Below are 20,991 nucleotides of genomic sequence, written 5' to 3'. Positions count from 1 at the left end.
AGACTGCCCAAATCACTGACTGATAGCTCTAATATTAATGCTACTTTTTCTTACAATGTTGACAGGCTTAGCTGTCAACTAAGCAAAACTTTAGTGGGATAGGAGCTATTATTGTGACTTGAAAGGAAGACCTGCTTTTTCTTCCAGACATGGTGTTTGACAAAACGTGTGCAGTGAGGCTCACGCAAAGCGGACTTTTCCACATAGTTTGTGAATTTTATCACAAATCTTTAAAGGTAGTGTCAGCAAACTACAGGCACTGGGATAAGTCCACCTCTAATATTTGTGGGGCCTGGGGCAAAAGAACAAATGGAGGCCTATGTATCATATAATATTTATGATTGATAAATAAAGCCAGCAAACATTTAAATAAAACATGTCTGTCTTCCTTCCTCGACAAATACAACTTCTTAATAACCTGGAAGGGTCAGAATTTACACTTCTTGGCATTCTTGGAGTTCTACCCAGAATAAGGCAACATGGGGATTGGCAGGTCTTGGTCCCTACAGTCCTCCCTAATTCTCCTCCCACCCTCCTCTCTGTCCTGCACCACCCAGGAGTCTTGTGCAGGCTCATGGATGGTCTAGCCCATTGCCATGCTTCATTTCTTCACTCATGCCCCCATCAATAGTTCTCCCTTGGCTATGCCTTGGGAGGATAGACAGGGAACTGGCCTACACAGGGCATGGAATTGGGCCAGGGTCCCTTTGGGCAGGGAATTCTAGGGTTCTATGTATCCAGTGCATGGTCTAAGGGTACAATTTGCAGGGCCCTCCTTTGCTATCAGAAGGAGTACAGCTAGTAAGGGCTAGAGTCAGCCTTAGGGCAAGGTTTCCTCTAGCTTGGGTTTAAAAGAAGAACTGGATGGGCCTGGGACCTCAGAAGGGTAACTATTGAGAAAAATCACTAGTACACTGGAAAAAGCATGGCTTGGGCAAAATTTGAGCTCTACAGCTCACTCACCACATGTTCTAAGCCAAGGTACTTAACCTCTCTAAGGTCATGGTTTTCTCATTTGTCAAGGGTGATAACATCTACAGCCAAGGCTGTAGTGATAAATTCACCTGATCCTCTATGCAACAAGGCAGTAGAGTGTAGTAGACTTAGGGCAACCACATGGACGCAATCCCAGCTCTACCACTCACTGTGCAACCTTGGGTAAATCACTCAAACTCCATGTGCTTCAGTTTCCACATTTGGGAAGTGGGGTTGATGCTAGTAACTAACTCACAGGGTTGTTGTAAAGATTAACCAAGATAAGATGTATAAAGCACTCAGAACAGTTCCTGCACAGAGTAGGCTCCAAAGTACACAGCCCAGGGCCTAGAACAGAATCAACAACAAAGAACTATTGTTTTCTCTGTGCCTGTGGGTGTCATGTGGTGGGGACCCACGAATAAAACATAATCTTACCCTCATGGAGGTTACAAAACTGAAATGTGATTCACCTCACTTTGATCTGTTCCACCAGTGCAATGAGTGATGGGGTTGATAATAATAATAAATAGACACCGTTGGTTTATAAGGCCTGCAGGTACCTTCACAACCCTCCTACTATTTGACCCTAATGTCAACCCTAAGAGTAGATAGGGTGGGGATCAGTCCCCACACATTCCAGATGGAGAAGTCCCTGTTCAAAGACACATAAATCTTCTAAGTAGCACCGGTGAGTTAGATCTTGAACTTCAAGATTTTGGGGATTCAGTTCAGACCCTCTGTGTCCTTCATGATCTGGGTCCTGCTGACCTTGACCCATTTCTCCTCTGGTTTTCTGCCCACCTCACAGACACACGCAGCTTCCTGCAATTCTCTAGGCTCGTCCTACACTTTACGCTTCTGACCCTTCGCACAGGCTGTTCTCTCTGCCTGGCTACCTCCAAGATCTTCACTCACCTTCTCTATCAAGTTTTCCTTGAAAGTCCCCCCGCCCCCAATGAGGCTGGGTGAGGTGTTCCTCCTTGGGGTTCTCACAGCATCCTATTCTAACAACCATTAAAGCACATATCTCTCCCTGATGTAATCACACGGTGTTTGTCTCTACCTTGCCCCCGTACACCTAGTCTGAGAGCTCCTGGGAACCTGAAACTGTGTCTCAATGCTCACTGAATCCAGTATCTGGCACAAAGTGCCAGGGCACAAGGCACATGTTTAACAAATATTTGCTCATTGGGTAAATGCATAATGTCTTCCAGGGATAAGCCGTAGTGTATCTTGTCCTCGAGACACTTTACTGTCATCTACTGGTACACCGTTGTAATACACTTACAAATCTGCACTGATTACCATGTGAGGTCCTTGTACAGTGTCCACCCTGAATGACGGGTAGCCCTCAACTCGATTCTAACCAGAACTCAGAACACTTTACGCTATACTGATACCACCCAAGCAGCCCTGGCCTTCACAAGGCCTCACCTTCCCAGGAGAAACACTTGTTTTGCCCATCTCTGGAATGTTTACTGCAGAGCCTGGCAGATGGACTCAGGCTGAAGCCTAGGGTCAGGCAGTCCATCCCCCTGCCTGGCTGGGAGTCAGAAGTCTGTCTCCTGACAGGCCACACAGACTGCTGCCTCCTTGCCGGGGGCTCATTCAGGCTTGAGCTGCCTCTGAACAGTCCTGTCTGGCAGAGGGAAGGGTAGGGATGGTCTGGAATTTTAGATGCCTTGGGGGCTGGGGTTGCCGCCTTTGTAATTGCCTGGCTGTTTGACCTCAGGCAAAACGGACGGCCTCACTGTGCCCAAAGGCGGTCTCTCTAATGCAGACCTCTTCCCAAAGCCCTAATATGTTTATTCTCATAATGAGCTCCCTTACTATCCCAGCCAATCATTCAAGGCCTTGGCCTTGGGAAGGGGGTGGGGGAAACTCTTGATTCCAGGAAGCTTCCTTCTCTGTGGGTGGTCTCGTATTTTACTGCCACATCAGAGGCACCAGGAAGGAGAATTTTATAAAACAAGCACTGCCTGGGGTGGGAAATCCCAAGTTTGGGGAGGCGGGAAGTGGTGTGTGAGAGAGATTTATGAGGAGGGGGTACAGAGCTCTTTCATGACGACAGCAGGGCCAGAAGGAAGAGGAGAATTAGCGCAAACAGGATCCACCTGTGTCCAAGCAGCACCCTCCTAATAAATGTGTCTGGGATGTAGAGTCAACGTGGCTGGGCCTTGGCTGGGCCCTTCCCAGGGAGGAGGGGTCAAGACTTTTCTGTCTCAGGCACAGCCCACTTCCCACAGGTGGCCCCTGTAGGGGGAGGGAGAGTGGGGATGCAGGGATGTGGCCCCAGGAGGGGAGTCTCCTGTTCATTGCTTATTTGTCACTTGGACTTAAACAGGGGGAGATGGAGTATGCACCATGCAGGAAACCATCGAAGGTAGACATGCCCAAGGGTTTCCTAGTCAGTAAGATGAGGAGGGTCACACGGCACCTTGGCTGGAGGGAGGTGTGACAAAAGCAGGACCTTTGAACACAGAGGTCCAATTCAGAGATCCATTCTAGCTCCATTATTTACTCGAAAGTATAGCTAATCTGCCTGCCCCTTCCCACTGCCAGAGGGGATCCTCCAGTGATGTGGCAGACTCTCCATCCCACCTTGCAATTAGGGAACTCCAGTGAGTCAGGCAGGGGAGGGACCCTCTGAGGGTGGCCAGGCCCCTTGCACCCATATGGGGATCTGTGGATGTAAGAAACTAGAGCCCTAAGCCACAGGATGTGAAAAATGTCTCCTCATTGGCTTCTGACAGCAACAGGAAAGGAGATTTTCATGGGTAGGTCTGGTCACCATTCACTCCCTTATGCCACCACTATCTACTGAGCCTCATAGGGACCAGGCACCCTACCAGATGTGAGGGGAAAAGGCTGACATGGTCCCTGCTCTTGGGGAGCTCACACTCCCAGAAATCAGAAAACTAACCAGGTGAAAAAGAACTGGTGACTACTGAGAATAAAATACACAAAGGGATGGAGGATAAGATGTGGAAAGCAGGGAAGATCTGACTCAGGTTGTCATGGAAGGCTTCTACAGGGGATGCTGAACACATATTTATTGACCATCCACTATGGGCCAGGGCCTGCAAGCTCTAAGGAAGTTCTTGGCCTCAGGGGACCTTACCACCTAACAAGAGGGAGAGACTCATAAATGGACAATGACCACACAGGGCATCAGCCCAAAGATCCAGGTCACCCCACAAAAGGCACACCCAGCCTAGTCTAAGGGTTAGGGGCCACTTCCCTGGTGAGTGGCCCAGTTTATCCATCCATGTATCTAATATCTGGGGCCTCTTCTTTGCCAGGGCCAAGGGCTATCAAGATGAATGTGAGAGGGTCTGGATGTGTATGTGTGAAAGGCACAGACAAGGACAAACGAGTTGGGCAGGTGCTGGGGGTGCTCAGGGAGGTGATGAATTCTCCTGGGGCATATCCTAAATGTGCAGGAAAAATGAGCAACAGGCATGGAGCAGAAGACCCAGATTTGAGTTGGCAGCTGGGGCACCTGCTACACGATTTTGGACAAACCCTTACCTCTTCATCTGTAGAATAGGGACAGGAAGACTACCCACAGGGTTAGCATGAGGATGCAGATTTGGAAGACTCTGGGAACCTGGCAAAAATGTGCTAGTAAGTGTGCTGCTCACTGGTGGGCTGCAAAGGTGGAACTTCTCCTCTACAGGTAAAGAGGTCAATGGGCACTGCTAGCATCGGAGACAGACTCAGGTCCCATCCAGCTCTGCTATTTATTTCCTGGTGGTGCCTCAGACAGACATCAAACTTCCCAAGCCCATTTCATTTGTAAGTGCTCATGAATGCTATTGCTGACACATCCCAACACATGGCAGGTGTTTAATGTTCATCTCTTTCCCTCCTGACCTTCACCAGGATGGGGAGAGGGCTGAGGTCAGTTGGGTGCATCCCTGGGGAAGTGACGTGTCATTTCCTCTCTCCAAGAGGAGGAAGGTGGCAGTATCTTCCTTGCTCTAAGAACTCCTGCTTCATGAAGTCTAGGATAATGGAAACCTGCCTGGACTGCTCTCTGGGATCTCCTCTTCCTCCCCAGTACAGGCCTTTAGGGCAAATAAAGTCATCAGCCACCCACTCACCATAACTGCAGAAATCAGGCTAGAATGTCATCTCAGTTCTTACCTCTCTCCTTGCCAAAGACACTACACTGTGTCATCCTCATTCCTATGGATATCTGAAAGTTCACAATCTTTATTACACAAAGAGAGTTTGTTAATATTTAGAAGGCTAAGCCATTCCCTCAGCAAACAAACATTTAATGAGCATCCTCTAAGTGCCCATCTGGGGAAATGCCCATGGGAAAGGTAATAAATACATTGAAAGGTAATTCATACCAAAGTGCAAATGACTAATATCTGATCATTTCAGAAAAGGGATTTAAGTGGTATAAGGAGGATGAGAAGGGCACATGAGAATATTAAGTGTTTGATTTAGAAAGGAGGTGTGGAGCCTGTCAAGGTATGAAGGACAGGGTACAAAAGGAAAAGGCTGAGAAAAGTTATTTTCTATCCATCCTTCCCTCCTTCTCTCCATCCATCCATCCATCCAACCAACCATTTACCCTCTATCTGTCCATCCATCCATCCTTCCATCCATCCATCCATCCATCCTTCCATCCATCCATCCATCCACCCATCTATCCAAGGTTCACTATGTGCCCAGCATTGTGCTAGACCCTAAGTATTGCACTAAACAAAACAGCCCTCCTGCCATCATGGTACATACAGTCTAGCTGGGAGACAGACCCAGAAGAAGAGCTAGACTGCATATTTATCCTGACTTCTGTCTTCTTTAGCAGAAGTTACCAATTGGCAAATTTCATGAAGTCCACAGTCTTATTTTGGACTTAAATTATAGGCTTACAATTTTAAAATAGAAAATTCATATAAAAAATTCAGATTTCTGACTGCCCTTGAAAAATCAATGACTTGGCAACACCAGCCCCTTATTCCTGCATGGTTAACAACTGGGTGAGTGAACTGCAGCTGCTGCCTTCAGAGGGGACACCAGTTCTCACACCCAACACAGACCCCAGTGTTCCGTCATCTTGCTGAAGCTGAAACCAAGTGGCCGATACCATTTGTCATAAAGCATGTGCTGTTGTTTTCCTTGGAGCGGGGAAATATTTCTCTGCGCTTGTGCCTTTTCCTACCACCTGTCCCTTCACCCCCTGCCCATCTTGTCTCCTGTAAGCAGCTGCACGGGCAACCCCTAATTTAACTAATTCCATTCTGAAGATGGCAATTAGCTCAAGGACAAATCTTCAGGAAACCCGCACCCTTACCCTTCCTGAAGATCCAGGGTGGGAGGTCAGGAAAATGGACACAAAGCACCATCCTCTCTTGCCATTATAGACAGCCTCCCTCCTGCCAAGGAAACACATCCCAGGCAGGCTTCCACAAGCCCCAGGAGAAGAGACGTTCTGTAATGAGGCTGGCATCTGCCCAGTGACCTGCCTCCCCCAGGGCAAGGCTGTGACCAGGCAGGATGAAGTCTGTAGACTCCAGCACTGAAACAGCTACTGCTAAGAAAGCCATGGCATCTGAGGGACTCCACTGAAAAGGTCATTCAGAGGACCAGGGCAAGAAAACCACGCTTTGGAGCAAGAGGGGAGATTTACAAGGTGAACAGTTGAGCTCTTTGGAGAAAAGCAAGGCAAGGTCAGAGAAGTGACCGAGACATAAGGTCACAGAGGAAAAAACACAAAGCTTTAGGCTCAAGACTCCTGTAAGGGCTTATAGACCAACCCCTTTATAGCCAGGGCCTCTTCTGTAACATTCTTTCCAAATGGCCAGCCCCGACGTGCCTGAACACCTGCAAGTGAGGGGGAGTTCACTCTGTCACTGGGCAGCCCTCCTGATCTTTGGATGACTTTGCCATTCTGTATATTGAGCTGAAATAGATCTCCTGCTTAGGTGGCCCTGCTGATCCCAGCTCTACCAGTTGGAAGCCACATGAAAAAAGTCCTCTAACTCAGAGGTTTCTAAACTTGGCTCATCATCGTTTAAAAAAAAAAAAATACAGCTTCCCAGCTCCACTCTAGATAATCTGATTCAGTAGTTCTAAGGGCCTGTCCTGCACCCATCTGACCTTCCAGCAACAGCACCTCCATCTGCATTTGCACTGAAGGAACCAAGCAGCCCTGTTGCACATGGTCTTGGTGGGACTGTCCCAGGACACACTGTGAAACCAGCCAGGCTTGTTCTTCCCCAGGTATGTGATTTGTGAACAGAGAGGCACATGGTTGGAGGAGAACAGGAGCTGACTTCTCTAGAGAAGGCTGTCCACAAGTTCCAGCCTCCTAGATCCCAGTGGAGCCCTGGGGAGAAGTCTCTCCAAGACTTGGGTCTTCATATTTCCTTTAGATTCTGTGAGCCTCCCACATCCAAAACATCCCCATTTTGACGAAGTCAGCCAAAGTCTATTTCTTTTTCTTGCAAACAAAGAACTCTAACTATTACAGAAGGTGTAGGGTGGTGCCTGGGAGTCTGAATGTCGTTCTGATAGAAACAGTATTTGGGGGAACATGATCTTAGTCCATCATCATTTGACTTATGAGGAGACTGAGGCCCAGAGAGAACAGTGGCTCCACTATGATCCCATAGCATCAGCAGAGAAGGGAGTAATCCGGAAGAAACAGCATCTATCAGATTTCTCCCCACATTCCCTTCTGCTCAAAGACATTTCCCCCAGATTTTCTAGCCAGTTTCAGAGGGTGAAGACTCTACCGGGCGAGAGACAGCTCTTCACTGTTTTCCCCCTCCCTCTCTCTCTCCCTGAAAGAGCTGGGTAGGAAGCAGCAGGGGCACCAGGCCTCAGGATTGGACAGCAGGAAGACCTCACGGAGAGAGGTCAGCACTTGAAAAATTCCTCAAGTCAAAGGGCTTGGGGCTTGGGTGCCACACAAGGCCCTCACTGTGTGCGCACATTGTCTCCCTGATAAAAGGGGCCGGGCCTGGGAAAACGGAGCCTGTCTCCAGGCGACTAGGCAGGCTGCTGGGGAATGCCCAAGGCCCCTCCCCTCCCCCAGGCACCAGGGCCCGAGCCGGGCCAGGAAGGCAAGGGGGAGGGGCAGGAGTGCAGGGCAGGTGCCGAGAGTGGGAGGGATGAGTCCAGAAGTCCAGAGCCACTCTAGGTGGTGTTGGGTGGCCTGTGTGAGTTGGTGAATGAAGTGAGGAGGAAGGTGATATTAGGCCTTTCCTTTCTCCCTCTCCCTTCCATCCCTGCATTTCCCCACTGGCAACAGCCAAGGCCTGCCTTGTTCAAGGAGAGGTTTAGGGGTAGAGGAAATGGTGGGGGGAGATGTAAGGATTCTGTTTCCCAGACCCACGTCTCTTCCACAGAGAGGTACATGTCTCCGCTGTGAGTCCCCCAAGCAAGTCTAGGAGGAGGGGACCAAGCCAGACCCCCATCTTCTCATCCTCATAGGTAGGGTGCCTGCCAGCTTACCAGCATCCAGACACCCCTCCTCCAGGGCTTCTGGAAGACAGCCCTTGAGCCTATCCAGCTGAACTGAGAAGCATGCCAAGTGGCTTCCTTCCCCCTGGCTTCCAGCACCATTATATTCATCAGCAATTAGTAATTGCAATTAATTGTTAATACAGTTACCATTTCAATTCCTGTTATGACAAGCTAAGTCCTGTAGCAGCCCCACCCGAGCCATCATCTCTAATCTTTGCAATGACCCTTCACAAAAGATACAGCATGATCCTGCCTCACAGCTGAGGAATGTGAAGTTCCGGAGGTCAGACTTCCCAAGGTCACATAAGTGAGAGGGAGAAGAGACCCAGGCAGTCTGCCTTGGGACTGTCTACTAGTTTTGCTCCCTCCGTGCCGGTGACTGACAATCCTCAGTCATTGTCACAGGCGGGGAAAGCTGCTCTCTGAGAATGGGGTCAATTGGGGAGCTGCTTTGGTTCTCCAACCAGAAAGCAAGGAAGTGCAAAGGCTAGCCTCTCACTGGGCCTGTGTTAGCAGGGCTGAGATGGTGGCAACTCTCATTGCCATCCCCCATAAATAGGTTATCTAGATAAAATACAGGTTACCCAGTTAAATTTGAATTTTGGATAAACAATCAACAATTCTATATGTTTAAGTATATATTTATGGTATAAGTCTATATGAAATATTGCAGGAGATAAACTGATTTATTATTTATCTAAGTATTGACTGGGAGTCCTATATTTTTATTTGCTGAATCCAGCAACCCTACCCCAAAGCCAGTGCTGGTGATGCCAGCTCTGAGTTCAAATACCCCCTGTAGGTGGCACAGTGGGAAGCAGAATGTCCTGGTCACCACGGGGCCAATTAGGCCCACTGAGAGGCTTCGAGGGGCCTGCCAAGATGCCCTGCAGTTCATGCCTTTAGTCAAAGCAGCCTGAAGCAGTTCAGCCCCCTCAAGTGGAGGCTGGAGACTCTGTTCAGCTACCAGCTGAACAAAGAGGAGGGGGAGTCTTGGGCATAGCATGGACATCAGGTACTCTTCTTGAATTCCAGGGCAGCTGAGTCTTTTCTGAGAAAGACTCTCCCCAGGGTATCCTCGACCCTGAACTCTCCCATAACAGTAATATCAGCCTTTGGCAAGAGCATCTGTTTGTTCGTTGATTAAAGCACTGGTGTACCCTATCCTACCTTGTGCCAGGTACTGTACTGGCCTCCGGCAACAAGGGAGGCCCAAGCCCTACCCTCCTGGAGCTTATGCTCTGGCACAGACCACAGCACCGGCAAACAAACGGGACAAATGGAACAACGCCTGGGAGGGGGAGGAACAATGGGCTCTCACTGGAGCCTTTAACATTCCTGTGAGCTCAGTGGTGTGGTGACAGTGGGGCATTATGGTCCTCACTTTACAGATACGGAAACTGAGGCTCAGAAAGGTAAAGTGGCTTGGACAAGCCCACAGAACTGGTGAGTGGCAGAGCCGGGACTTCAGTGCCGACCTGCCGCCTGCCAGCCCTGAGTTCCCTGCATTTTATCTTCCTTCCCATTTTAACTCTCTTGGGAAACATGTCCGACATGTGTTAGGAAATCACATATTTACTATCAAAACACGGGGAAAGAGCAGAAAAAAAATCCTGCTGGAGCCTTAAAAAGAGGAAAATAGCCCAAAGGCAATTTCTACGAAGGATCTAATTCCCAAACAGGAGATCACGAGTGTCTGGATGGCTACAGGAACCCCTTTTCCTCCTGGCACCTTATCGTTCCAGCTGCCCATGGGGCTCCAGCAGGGTGGGGCTGCCTGGCTTGAGGTGGGGCACTTTCCTCCGAGGGTGAGGTCACCGGGATCCTGTGCTTGGCTGCAGTGCTGTTACATGGAGTCCTGCCACCCTGTCTCCTCCCACTGCTCTCAGACACTGGGCGTGTGTGGGTGTGTACATATGTGAGCCTCCCGAGCAGGCTCTGCAGGCCAGTGCCCTCACACACAGAAGGAGGGCTCAGGTGGGAGTGGGAAAAATGCCGAGGAACAGGGGTGTCCAGAATGGTCTGAGCTGGATCCCAGATGCCACTGACATCTGTTTCGATTTTGGGCTCAGAGCCTCAGTTTTCCTTATTTATAAAATGAGAATAGTAAAAGTACTCCATACAGTCGTTGGGAGGATTGAATTAGAAAACTATGAAAACTATTTAGCACAATGTCTGGTGGTGGAAAAAACACAAATGTCTGCCACATGACAATGATGAAGACATGACCCCATCCCCAAAGAGCTCATAGTTTATTCATTTGTGCTTTCGTTCATTTTTTTGACCAAGACTTTTCAGCATCTACCTCTTGCCAAACACTGAAGTCCTGTGTGGGGGTCAGCAGGAGCTGTGGCACCATCAGAAATGCCTTTTAAAGAAGTTAGTCCTGTTCAAGTCTCAGCCTAACCACCTACCTGTTCCATGTTCTTTGAGCAGGTGCATGGTCTCTGTGTCCTGCTTCCTCACCTGTATAATATCCCCTGGGCAACTCAGGAAGTGCCTATGACCAGAGCTGTGTTGGTAAATGATTAATAACCAGCTCTGTGAGGAGAACTGAAAGCCCTGTTTGGTAGCATTTGCCAGTTTCTGTGGTGTAAATTCTCTCATGTAACTACTGTGACTTTCTGTTGGATTGAGTATGAGGTGAGAGGGGAAAAAGGGGATTTCAGAATGTCACAAAGTCACTCTTTAGTTTCACTGTCACCATCCCCACCTGTCACTACCAATAACTCATCACCTCCAGAGTCATTCAGTCAACAGACATTTCCTAATTAACTGCCTGCCCTGTTGTAGGCACTGAGATACAAAGACACCATCTGGGAGTGGGTGGGTAGGGTGGTGGTGGAGACACAAACTATCATACAGCATCTCCTGGTGAATCTAGAAATGCACAAGGTGTTTTAATGGCTATCACCAATCATCATTTAGTAGGACAGCGTAGCCTGATACACTCTAGGCTGGAAGGATAGTAGCAGAGGGGTGTTTCAAACCAAGAATACTTTCTTCAGTTCCTCCCCAACAAATAAAAGAAAAAAGAAACATACGGAAGGGTGGAGAATTGAAGGGAAGGTAACAATAGATCATTGTTGAAATGGAATAGTAGACATTCTGGGAACCAGGCCATGGGTGAGGTAAGAGGAGAGGAGAGCCAGAGTTCCACAGGCCACTGGAGGGAGGGGTTGGGGGCAAAGGCTTAGCTGCTTCGACCCCCTCACCTCAACAACCTGCTCCTCAACTTCCTCCAGGCTCTGGAGGTCTTATAGGCAAAACCATGAGCAGGGAGGTACATCCAACCCAAGCCCAATTATGAGCAATCTTTTTTTTGTCATGTTCAATGTTCTGATTTTGAAATCAAACCTGGGGTTCTGGTATATTCTGTGGGCAATAATAAAATTTTGTGCCAACTTTCTTTTAAAAATCTCACATAGCAGCCTTACAGTTACGCTCCCATACTGGAAAATAAAGAGTTAAGATTTTATACATAGGTGAGTAAAAACAGAAACCCCTCAACTGTATGTATTATATTGCTGACTCCTAAGGTAAGGTGAGTTTTGGGCCCCAATATGCCCGTTAAAAGTTATCCTCATTGGACTGGAGCAGGGACAATGACATATGCTAATTGAACACTGACTGTGTACTGAGTACCAGGGATATAAGGAAGAACAAGACACAGGCCTTGTTTTGGTAGAAAAGACAGCCACTTAACAGCCAATGATAGTACAGTGTGAAATTATTGTAGCACCATGAAGTATGCTCTAAGTTACATAAAGGAGGTGGTTGTTAGCACTGTTGGCAGGGTGAGGTGTGTCAAGGAAGACTTCACAAAAGAGGTGACACCTGAGCAGGCTTTTTAAGGATGAATGGAAATTGGACATGTGAACAAGATAGGGAAGGGTATTCCAGATAGCAGGGAGCAGAATGTGCTAAGGCAAATGTGTTTGAGAACTACAGGTTGTTTGTTATTCCTGCAGAATAAATAGTACAGCAGGAAGTGGAGCTAGAGACAGAATTAGAGGGAGGCAGGCAAGCTGATGACTGAATTTGAACTTGAGGACAATGATGTAGCAACAGAGGATTATAATAGGGCATGCTCAGTGGGAGCAAACTGATCAAGTCTGTGTTTCAAAAAAATGACCCTTTGGTGGTAACATGGAAGGTAACCAGGAGGTCAAGGCTGGAGGCCTGAGTCCAGTGAGGCTGCTGAAGATTCTAGGCAAAAGAATGAGTGGACAGGCAGTAAGGCTGAAGAATACTGAGCTTGAAATCCATTTATTTTATTTCTCCTTTCCCTTGTGGTTCTCAAGACTGACTGATCTCCCCTCATCCCAAAGGACAGCACCAACTTCAGTTCAGGCCCACTACTGAGCTGGCCCAAAGTTCCCCAAACACCACTGCCCTAGTTAGGCTCACCTCCAGGGCCAACTCCAAAAGATGGTGGGATCTCACAAAGCTCAGCCATGAGTTGTTTTTCCCAGCAAGGATGGGCTTTGGGGCCCTCTGTTTCTCCCCCAACGATGAAAAGTCCTTCCCCCAGGTCACTGGGCAGGTATCAGATAGTCCTTGGGGGGCCCAGGCTGGTTCAGAGTATCGGCAAGCTGGCCTCAACCAGGAGGGGGAGAATGGGGGTTTCTGCAAACTCCCTCACTACAAGGAAACCTGATTCTGCAGGAAAGCCCAGGACCCCAAATGGGAAAACAGAGGATCTGGGGCTGAGAAAGGAGACAAGGGAGCAGCATTGTTCCTGGTGGGTTCACTCTCAATCCAGACAGAGGCTATCTCCCCCTTCATTATCATCTCAAAGGGGGGGAAAGGGGCCCTGCGAGCTGGCTTCTCCCCTTCAACAACTTCTTCCTCTCAGGAGACAGTTAGCACAATGGAGGAGGGGCTGGGCGGGGGCTGACCCAGGCAGCCCAGGCTCTGCCAAAGCCACCCAGGACAGTGGGGCTGGCTCGCCACCTGCTGGCCGCTCCTGGTGGCGGGGGACAGGCATCCTTCGAGAACTCTGCAGAGGAGGACTGGGATTCTCAGGTAGCCCAGGCAGCCCTCATGGATCTGGAGAAAGCTGGGAATGTACTGAGATTCAGAGAGGATAGGAAGCTGGAGAAGAATCTAGGATGGAGTCCTGCAGGAAAAGCTGATGTGTCTACAGGCAGGAAGTCTCTATCACAAATGTCCAATGGATGCAGAACCAGATTCCAGGTAAGCTAATGAGTGTCAGTTTCTCCCTTCTCCCCTTTATTACCCACAGAGGGGGGGCAAGAAAAAGATTGCTGTTTTTGAGACCTAATTAAAGTGTGAGTATAACAGGCATGATTGAAATAAACTGGGAGACATTCCTCTGGCCAAAACTGTGTCCCCCATCAGTATGCGCAGCCTAAAATTCACCCATTAGTCATGCGTGGATTAGAGAGACGGAAGACCGAAGTCAAAATGGAAATGTTACTTGGATGGGTGAAATAGGTGATGGGGATTAAGGAGTGTACTTGTCATGATGAGCACAGAATGATGTATGGATGTGTTGAATCACTATATTGGACACCTGAAACTAATATAACACTGTATGTTAACTAACTGGAATTTAAATAAAAACTTAAAATAATAATAAATAAATGTTACTTGGGTGAGGCCATTCATTGCATTTCAACCTCATTCACTGTGCCCCTACGCTATACTAATTACCCCATGGACACCAGGAGGACAGAGATTAATAAGACCCAACTTTATCATTCAGGAGCTAACAGGCATGAGTGACTAATAGAAAACTCTGCACAATGGGATCAATCCTAATCCATTCTTCCCATTACTGAGGGGCTGCCATCAAGATGACTAATGTTGCACAGAAGGTCACAAATAGTCTGCAACAGTAACATACACCTAAGTAGCACCCACTGTCTACTAGATACATCCTAAGCACTTTTATATGAACTCAGATTTTAACCCAATTGCATACATTAACTCTAAAAGGTAGATACTATCTTATTCACATTTAGGTGCAGTAACTTGCAAAAGTCATTCAGCTACTATGGGGTAGAAATGGGATCTGAACCCGGAGAGCTTAACTCTGAAGTCTGTGTTCCTCACCATTGTACTGTGTTGTCATTTATCAGCTCAACCTCCATACAGAAAGTAACTTTCCTGACAAACAGGTTTTTAAAATAACCCCCGACCACTGCCATATCATGGCAAACCCTGACTGAGCCAGAGATAACACAGTCAGCAGAGAATGCTCAAAATCAAGGTCACGCACTGGGTTAAAAAGAAACAGAGGACTGCAAAGGCCATGCAGGCCTTTTGATTACTGGGCAGACAGGCAGCAGGATTGTACAGGCAAGAATGCCTGGAAGCAACATCTCCGCAGAAATCAACCGCTAAGCTCAGATTCTAAAGATGGTGCTTTAACATAAGCATATAAACAGATAAACAAGGCTTCATGGTGACAGGCTTCAAGCAAACAGCAACACGGGAGATATGCAGACTGGATCAGAACAGAGGCCACACACATGACCATCTTACTTAAGATGAACTGATTTCTTAGCAGGAGAGTAAAGACTGTTGTCTACACCTGCTGAACATGCTTCCATATTGACTGTACTGAGTATGTATTATACACTATAAATATCTCCCATTCCAAAGCACAGGCTCCATCATTCCCAACCTGAGTTAACTTCTCGAGGAATGAATGTGAGTACACACATGTATGTGAGAACAGCAGAGCCTCTAGTATTCTCAGTGAACTGAATGCATTAATTTACTCACCCAAGACAGATTTACTGAGGGCCTATGACGTGGCAGCCTTTGGAGACACATGCATGCAACCTTGCTCCAGCCCCATGATCATGTATGGGTCTACTGTCAGAAATGCCCTGGGTGGAGTGCTTCCATGTCTCCACATTTTGACTTATTTCCTGGACTGCAAATTCTATGTCTCAAACTAGGACTGATAATACTTATCACCCATCTCTACCAAAAATTTGGTATAGAGCCCTATTCTCTAACTGCCCAGATCCATGTGAACAGGGTCTGGTCACCACTTACCCAACTTGCACTCGAATGGTGCTCAGTAACTACTTGTGGAACAACTGTTGCAATGACCTTGACACATGTGCCTAGTCTCTGCCTCTGGAGAGCTTACCATCTATCAGCACACCTAACATCGTCTCTGACCATGCTTGGTGTTAAGAGAAGAGGTTCTGGAGCCAGACTGCCAGTACATGGAAGAGCTGGGATACAAATGCAGGTACTCTGGTCCCAAGGGTGTTAGAGAAGGACTGTGGGCCTGTGCTGGTTTCTTTTACCTTCATAGCAACCTAATTGAATGGACAGAGAATGGCTGACACTGAAAGATAGTAAGCAACTTGCCAGAGTTATTTCAGATTTTTTTAAAAGTTTTCCATTTTTAGGAAGGTAACATGGCACACATACCATATATTATGTAATACTTCCAGTGAGCTCTGGGCAGCATCCCCACAGCAAACGTATTAAGATGTAAACCAACACTGCAGCAGATCATATGGTCAAGCACAGTGAGTGGTATAATGAAGACTATTATAGTCTCACTTTCCCTCAGACCAGGCTTTGCTGCCAAATGGATTATAAAACATTTTTTAGTTTTCAGAGCTTTTTGGATTTTGGATTTACAGGTAAGGGATTGGGACCTGTAAATGTAAAGCACAAAGCAGGTGCCATGGTGCCTGGCATGCAGTAGCCACATGGTAAATGTAGTTTGCTTCCCTCGGGCCAGTCTCTGATACCACCAAGCCTCTCAGCTTCCCCCCCATCACCTCTCTGGCCCCTAGGTGGAAGCACCTACAGATTTTGGCTTACCAATCTGTGTGGGCATCATCGATCACCAATAGGATCCTGGGCCTTTGAACAATGGGAGCGGAGGGACCTGGAGGCTCCATCAGCCCTGAGGGGGCTTGTGAGGTCTGCTTCATGGCACTGGAGAAGGAGCTAAATAGGCTGGATCCTGGAGAGGAGAAGGAGGCTGCCAGGGGCTGGGGGTGCCTCCTCTCCATGGCTGGGGAAGCAGGGGAGCTGGTGGAGCTGTCTGGGCGCTGCAGGTCTGTCATGTAGCCATTAGGCAGGTTGGCCACGAAACTGCTATCGGAGAGGCGCCGCCGGAGGAAATTCATGGCTATGGATGGAAGAGATGGCTTTTTCCTACTAGACTTGTCTAGGTGAAGCCCAGAACACAGGCTGCCAGGGAGAGGAGGTGGTGGGGTCTTAAGCCAGAAGAGCCAGGGGAATCCTGCACAAGTCGGCTTCAGCTATCTGCTAACCTGTGGAAACAAGCCAACACACACATTAGTGGAAATGACCTCCACCCCTTAAGAGCAAACAGATATGGCACCTTCCTGCTCCACTGTTGGGGGCAATACAAAGTGGGACATCCTTTTGGAAAGGAATTTGGCAATCATGTAATTAGAGCATAACCTTTTAACCTATGACTTCATTTTCTGGAATTCTATCCCAAGAAACAAATCTCAGTTACAGAAAAAGCCTCCTGCACAGATATATTTTTCACAGCATTATTTACACTAGCAAAATATTGGAAAGAATTCCAAACTTCAGCCACAAAATAATAAATAAACTAGAGCACAGTCACTCAGGTGAAAACTTTTGTGGCTATTAAAAAAGGGTACATATAGAGATTTTAGTACCATAGAAAACATTTCATTTGTAATTAAGAAGATCATGCTACAAGTTTATTGGGACAGAACGACCACAACCACATAAAGGACAAAGTAACGTAACTTTGGAAAGCAAATACACTGGAATGTTAACCATAATTATATTTGGGGAATGCGATTGCATGGCTTTTTTTTTTTCTTTTTCTTTCCACCTATCCATATTTTCCGGATTTTCTAAAATATATATTGCTATGGACTGAATTGTGTCCCCCCAAATTCATGTGTTGAAGCCCTCAACTGGAGGTGGTGCCTTTGGGAGGTAATGGAAGTTAGATGAGGTCATGAGAATGGGGCCCTCATGATGGGATTTGTGGCTTTATAAAATGAGACACTAGTGAGCTTGCTCTCCCACCACCAGGTGAGGACACAAGGAGAAGGAAGCTGTCTGCAGGCCAGGAAGAGGCCCGCACCAGAAACCAACCATGGTGGGACCCTGATCTCAGACATCCAGCCTCCAGAGCCGTGAGAAAATAAATTTCTGTTGTTTAAGCCACACAGTCTGTGGTATTTTGCGATGGCAACCCGGGCGGGCTAATGAACGTACGTACTGCTTTTCTGAAGAGAGAAAAAAGTTAAAAAAAAAAAAAACAACAACCCAGATTATTCACTTGAGATCTAGATATCCCATTGAGAAAAATGATTACTTAAATGATACAATTAAACCCCTCGTAGTTTTTTATTATTTTATATTTTTATTGAAGTAAAATTTACTTCCACTGAGATGCACAGTTCTCAAGTGTACAATTCCTTCAGTTTTGATATATGGATACACTGATGTAAGATTTATTATATTTATGTCGCCTCAGGAAGTTCTCTTGTGCCCCTTTCGGGTCAGCCCACACAGCCTTATAGGCAAACCCTCTTCTGATGTCTGTCACCGTATATTAATTTTACCTCTTCTTAAACTTCATATAAATGTAATCATATGTATTAATCTTTTGTGAAGGGCTCTCTGCCCTCAACAGAGTGGTTTTCAGACTCATCTAGGCTACATGTATCAATAGTCATTCTGTTTTTCAATCGCTGAGTAGTACTCCACTGGATGAATAAAACACACATTTTTACATCCTCTCCTGTTGATGGGCATGTGAAATGTTTCCAGTTTGAGGGTATTATGAATAGGATTGTTATTATAAGGATTTTTTGTTTAAGCATTTTTGTGGGAAAAGGAAGAATGAGTGAGAGAGAGAGAAGTGAAAGGGAGACTTCTCTTCGGGAAAATTTCTAGAAGCAAATTTATTGGATCATAGGGTAGAAATATATTTACCTTTATAAGAAACCATCGAAAGGTTTCCCATAGGGGTTGTGTTATTTTGCACATTTCACTTGAGAGTTCTGGTTGCTTTATATCCTTAACAACACTTGGTTGTTGTCAGTCTTTAATCTTAGCCATTCCAGTGGATGTAAAATAGTGTCTAATTGTATTTTTAATTTATTTTCTCTGATACCGAAGGAGGTTGAGCAATTTCCATGGGTTTACTGGCCATTGACATAACTTCTTTAGTGAAGTGTCTGTTTAAATCTTTGGCCCATTTTTAAAATGTGGGTTGTTTATATTTTTATTATTGATTTGTATTATTTGACTACGAGTTCTTTATACATTCTGGATATAAGTCCTTTGTCAGATATGCATGCTGTGAACATTTTCTCTGTCTTTGGTTTGCCATTTCATGTCCTTCATGAACAGAAGTTTGATAGAATAAAATAACTCTTACGAAAAGTTGTTTACTTGAAATAAAAACATTCCAATGAGAAAAAAAATTTATATTATAGGATGAAACTACACTTCCATATTTTGGTTATTAGGAATATTTTATATGTACATACAAAAATGTATATATACACACATAAGTACACATATCTATAAGTACATATATGAAATCCATTACATAAATCTGTAGATGTTTTGATAAACAGAAGTTTAAAATTTTATGAAGTCCAAGTTACCAGATTTTTCTTATGATTAGATGCTGTATCTGCTTTTAAAAATCTCTGCCCGCCATAAAAAGGAATGAGATCTTGCCATTTGCAACAACGTGGATGGAACTGGAGGGTGTTATGCTGAGTGAAATAAGTCAATCAGAGAAAGACATGTATCATATGACCTCACTGATATGAGGAATTTTTAACCTCAGGAAACAAACTGAGGGTTGCTGGAGTGGTGGGGGGTCGGAGGGATGGGGTGGCTGGGTGACAGACACTGGGGAGGGTATGTGCTATGGTGAGCGCTGTGAATTGTGCAAGACTGTTGAATCACAGATCAGTACTTCTGAAACAAATAATGCAATATATGTTAAGAAAAAAAAAAAAAAAGAAGAAGATAGCAGGAGGGGAAGAATGAAGGGGAGTAAGTCGGAGGGGGAGACGAACCATGAGAGATGATGGACTCTGAAAAACAAACTGAGGGTTCTGGGGGGGGGATGGGTTAGCCTGGTGATGGGTATTAAAGAGGGCACGTTCTGCGTGGAGCACTGGGTGTTATGCACAAACAATGAATCATGGAACACTACATCAAAAACTAATGATGTATGGTGATTAACGTAACAATAAAAAATAAAATAAATAAAATAAAAATCTTTGCCAACCCCAAGATCATGATGATATTGTCTTCTAATCTTTTACAGAAACTGTATAGTTTTATTTAGGTCTATAATCCATCCAAACTTGATTTTTTGAGGTGGGGTTCATTTATCCAGTTTTCCAGCACCATTTATGAAAATATTTTTTTCCCCAGTGAATTGCTTTGGTGGCTTTCTTGGCACCAATGAATTGTATATGTATGGGTCTATCTCTGGGCTCTTTCTAATGTTCCATTGATCTGTTTGTCCTTACACAGTCTTGGTTACTGTGGCTTACAGAAAGGCCTAAAATCAGACAAAATGAGTCCTCTAACTTAGATTTTCTTTCTCAAGATTGTTTAGAGTATTCTAGGTCCTGTTTGCATATGAATTTTAAAATCAACTTGTATGAAAAAGTCTATTGGGATATGGTTTGCGATTATATAGAATCTACAGCTCAGTTTGGGTAGATATAACATCTCAACACTACTAAATGTTTTATTTTATGAACATGGTGGAGCACTCAACTAACTATAGTTTCTTTCAGAAATGTTTTGTGATTTTCAATATAGAAGTGTTGCACATATTTTGTTAAACTGATTCTTAATATTTCTTCTGTTTTTTTGGGGGGGCGGGGACGGTATTTTAAAAGACTCTGTTCTCTAAGTTTCATTTTCCATTTGTTTGCTGCTAGTGCCATATATTTGTCAATTATTGTCAGTATGTTGACGTGATAAATTCAATTATTGTTTCTAGTCGTTGTTTATAGATTTCCTAAGATTTTTTTTTCTGTGTTCATAAACATCTAGGCACTTTTTTAAATTATGTTATGTAATCACCATACATCATTAGTTTTTGATGTAGTGTTCCATGATTATTTGCGTATAACACCCAGTGCTCCATGCAGAACGTGCCCTCTTTAATACCCATCACCAGGCTAACCCATCCTCCCACCTCCCTCCCCTCTAGAACACTCAGTCTGTTTTTCAGAGTCCATCGTCTCTCGTGGTTCATCTCCCCCTCCGATTTCCAGGAATTGTTAATCTCAGGAAACAAACTGAGGGTTGCTGGAGTGGTGGTGGGTGGGAGGGATGGGGCGGCTGGGTGATAGACATTGGGGAGGGTATGTGCTATGGTGAGCACTGTGAATTGTGCAAGACTGTTGAATCACCGATCTGTACCTCTGAAACAAATAATACCTTATATGTTAAAAAAGAAGAAGAAAAGGAAGAAGAAGAAGAAGAAGAAGAAGAAGAAGAAGAAGAAGAAGAAGA

The 20,991-nt window shown here is 45.8% G+C and overlaps 1 protein-coding gene across 1 annotated transcript in view; it reads right to left on the bottom strand.

The window, feature by feature from the left end:
* SYN3 (synapsin III) overlaps positions 1-20,991 on the bottom strand; it is a 445,616-nt gene that overhangs the window by 388,710 nt on the left and 35,915 nt on the right. Inside the window, exon 2 of the mRNA XM_025882043.2 lies at positions 16,291-16,748. Coding sequence (XP_025737828.2) covers positions 16,291-16,601 — 311 coding nt within the window. The 5' untranslated portion in view covers positions 16,602-16,748. The remainder of the gene's footprint in view (positions 1-16,290; positions 16,749-20,991) is intronic.

This window comes from Callorhinus ursinus, unplaced genomic scaffold, assembly GCF_003265705.2.
Source record: "Callorhinus ursinus isolate GAN/ISIS: 27379988/994484 unplaced genomic scaffold, GSC_fseal_2.0 scaffold14, whole genome shotgun sequence".
Taxonomy (NCBI): domain Eukaryota; kingdom Metazoa; phylum Chordata; class Mammalia; order Carnivora; family Otariidae; genus Callorhinus; species Callorhinus ursinus.
Note: the sequence above shows the minus strand (reverse complement) of the source record. Positions and strands in the feature narration are given on the sequence as shown.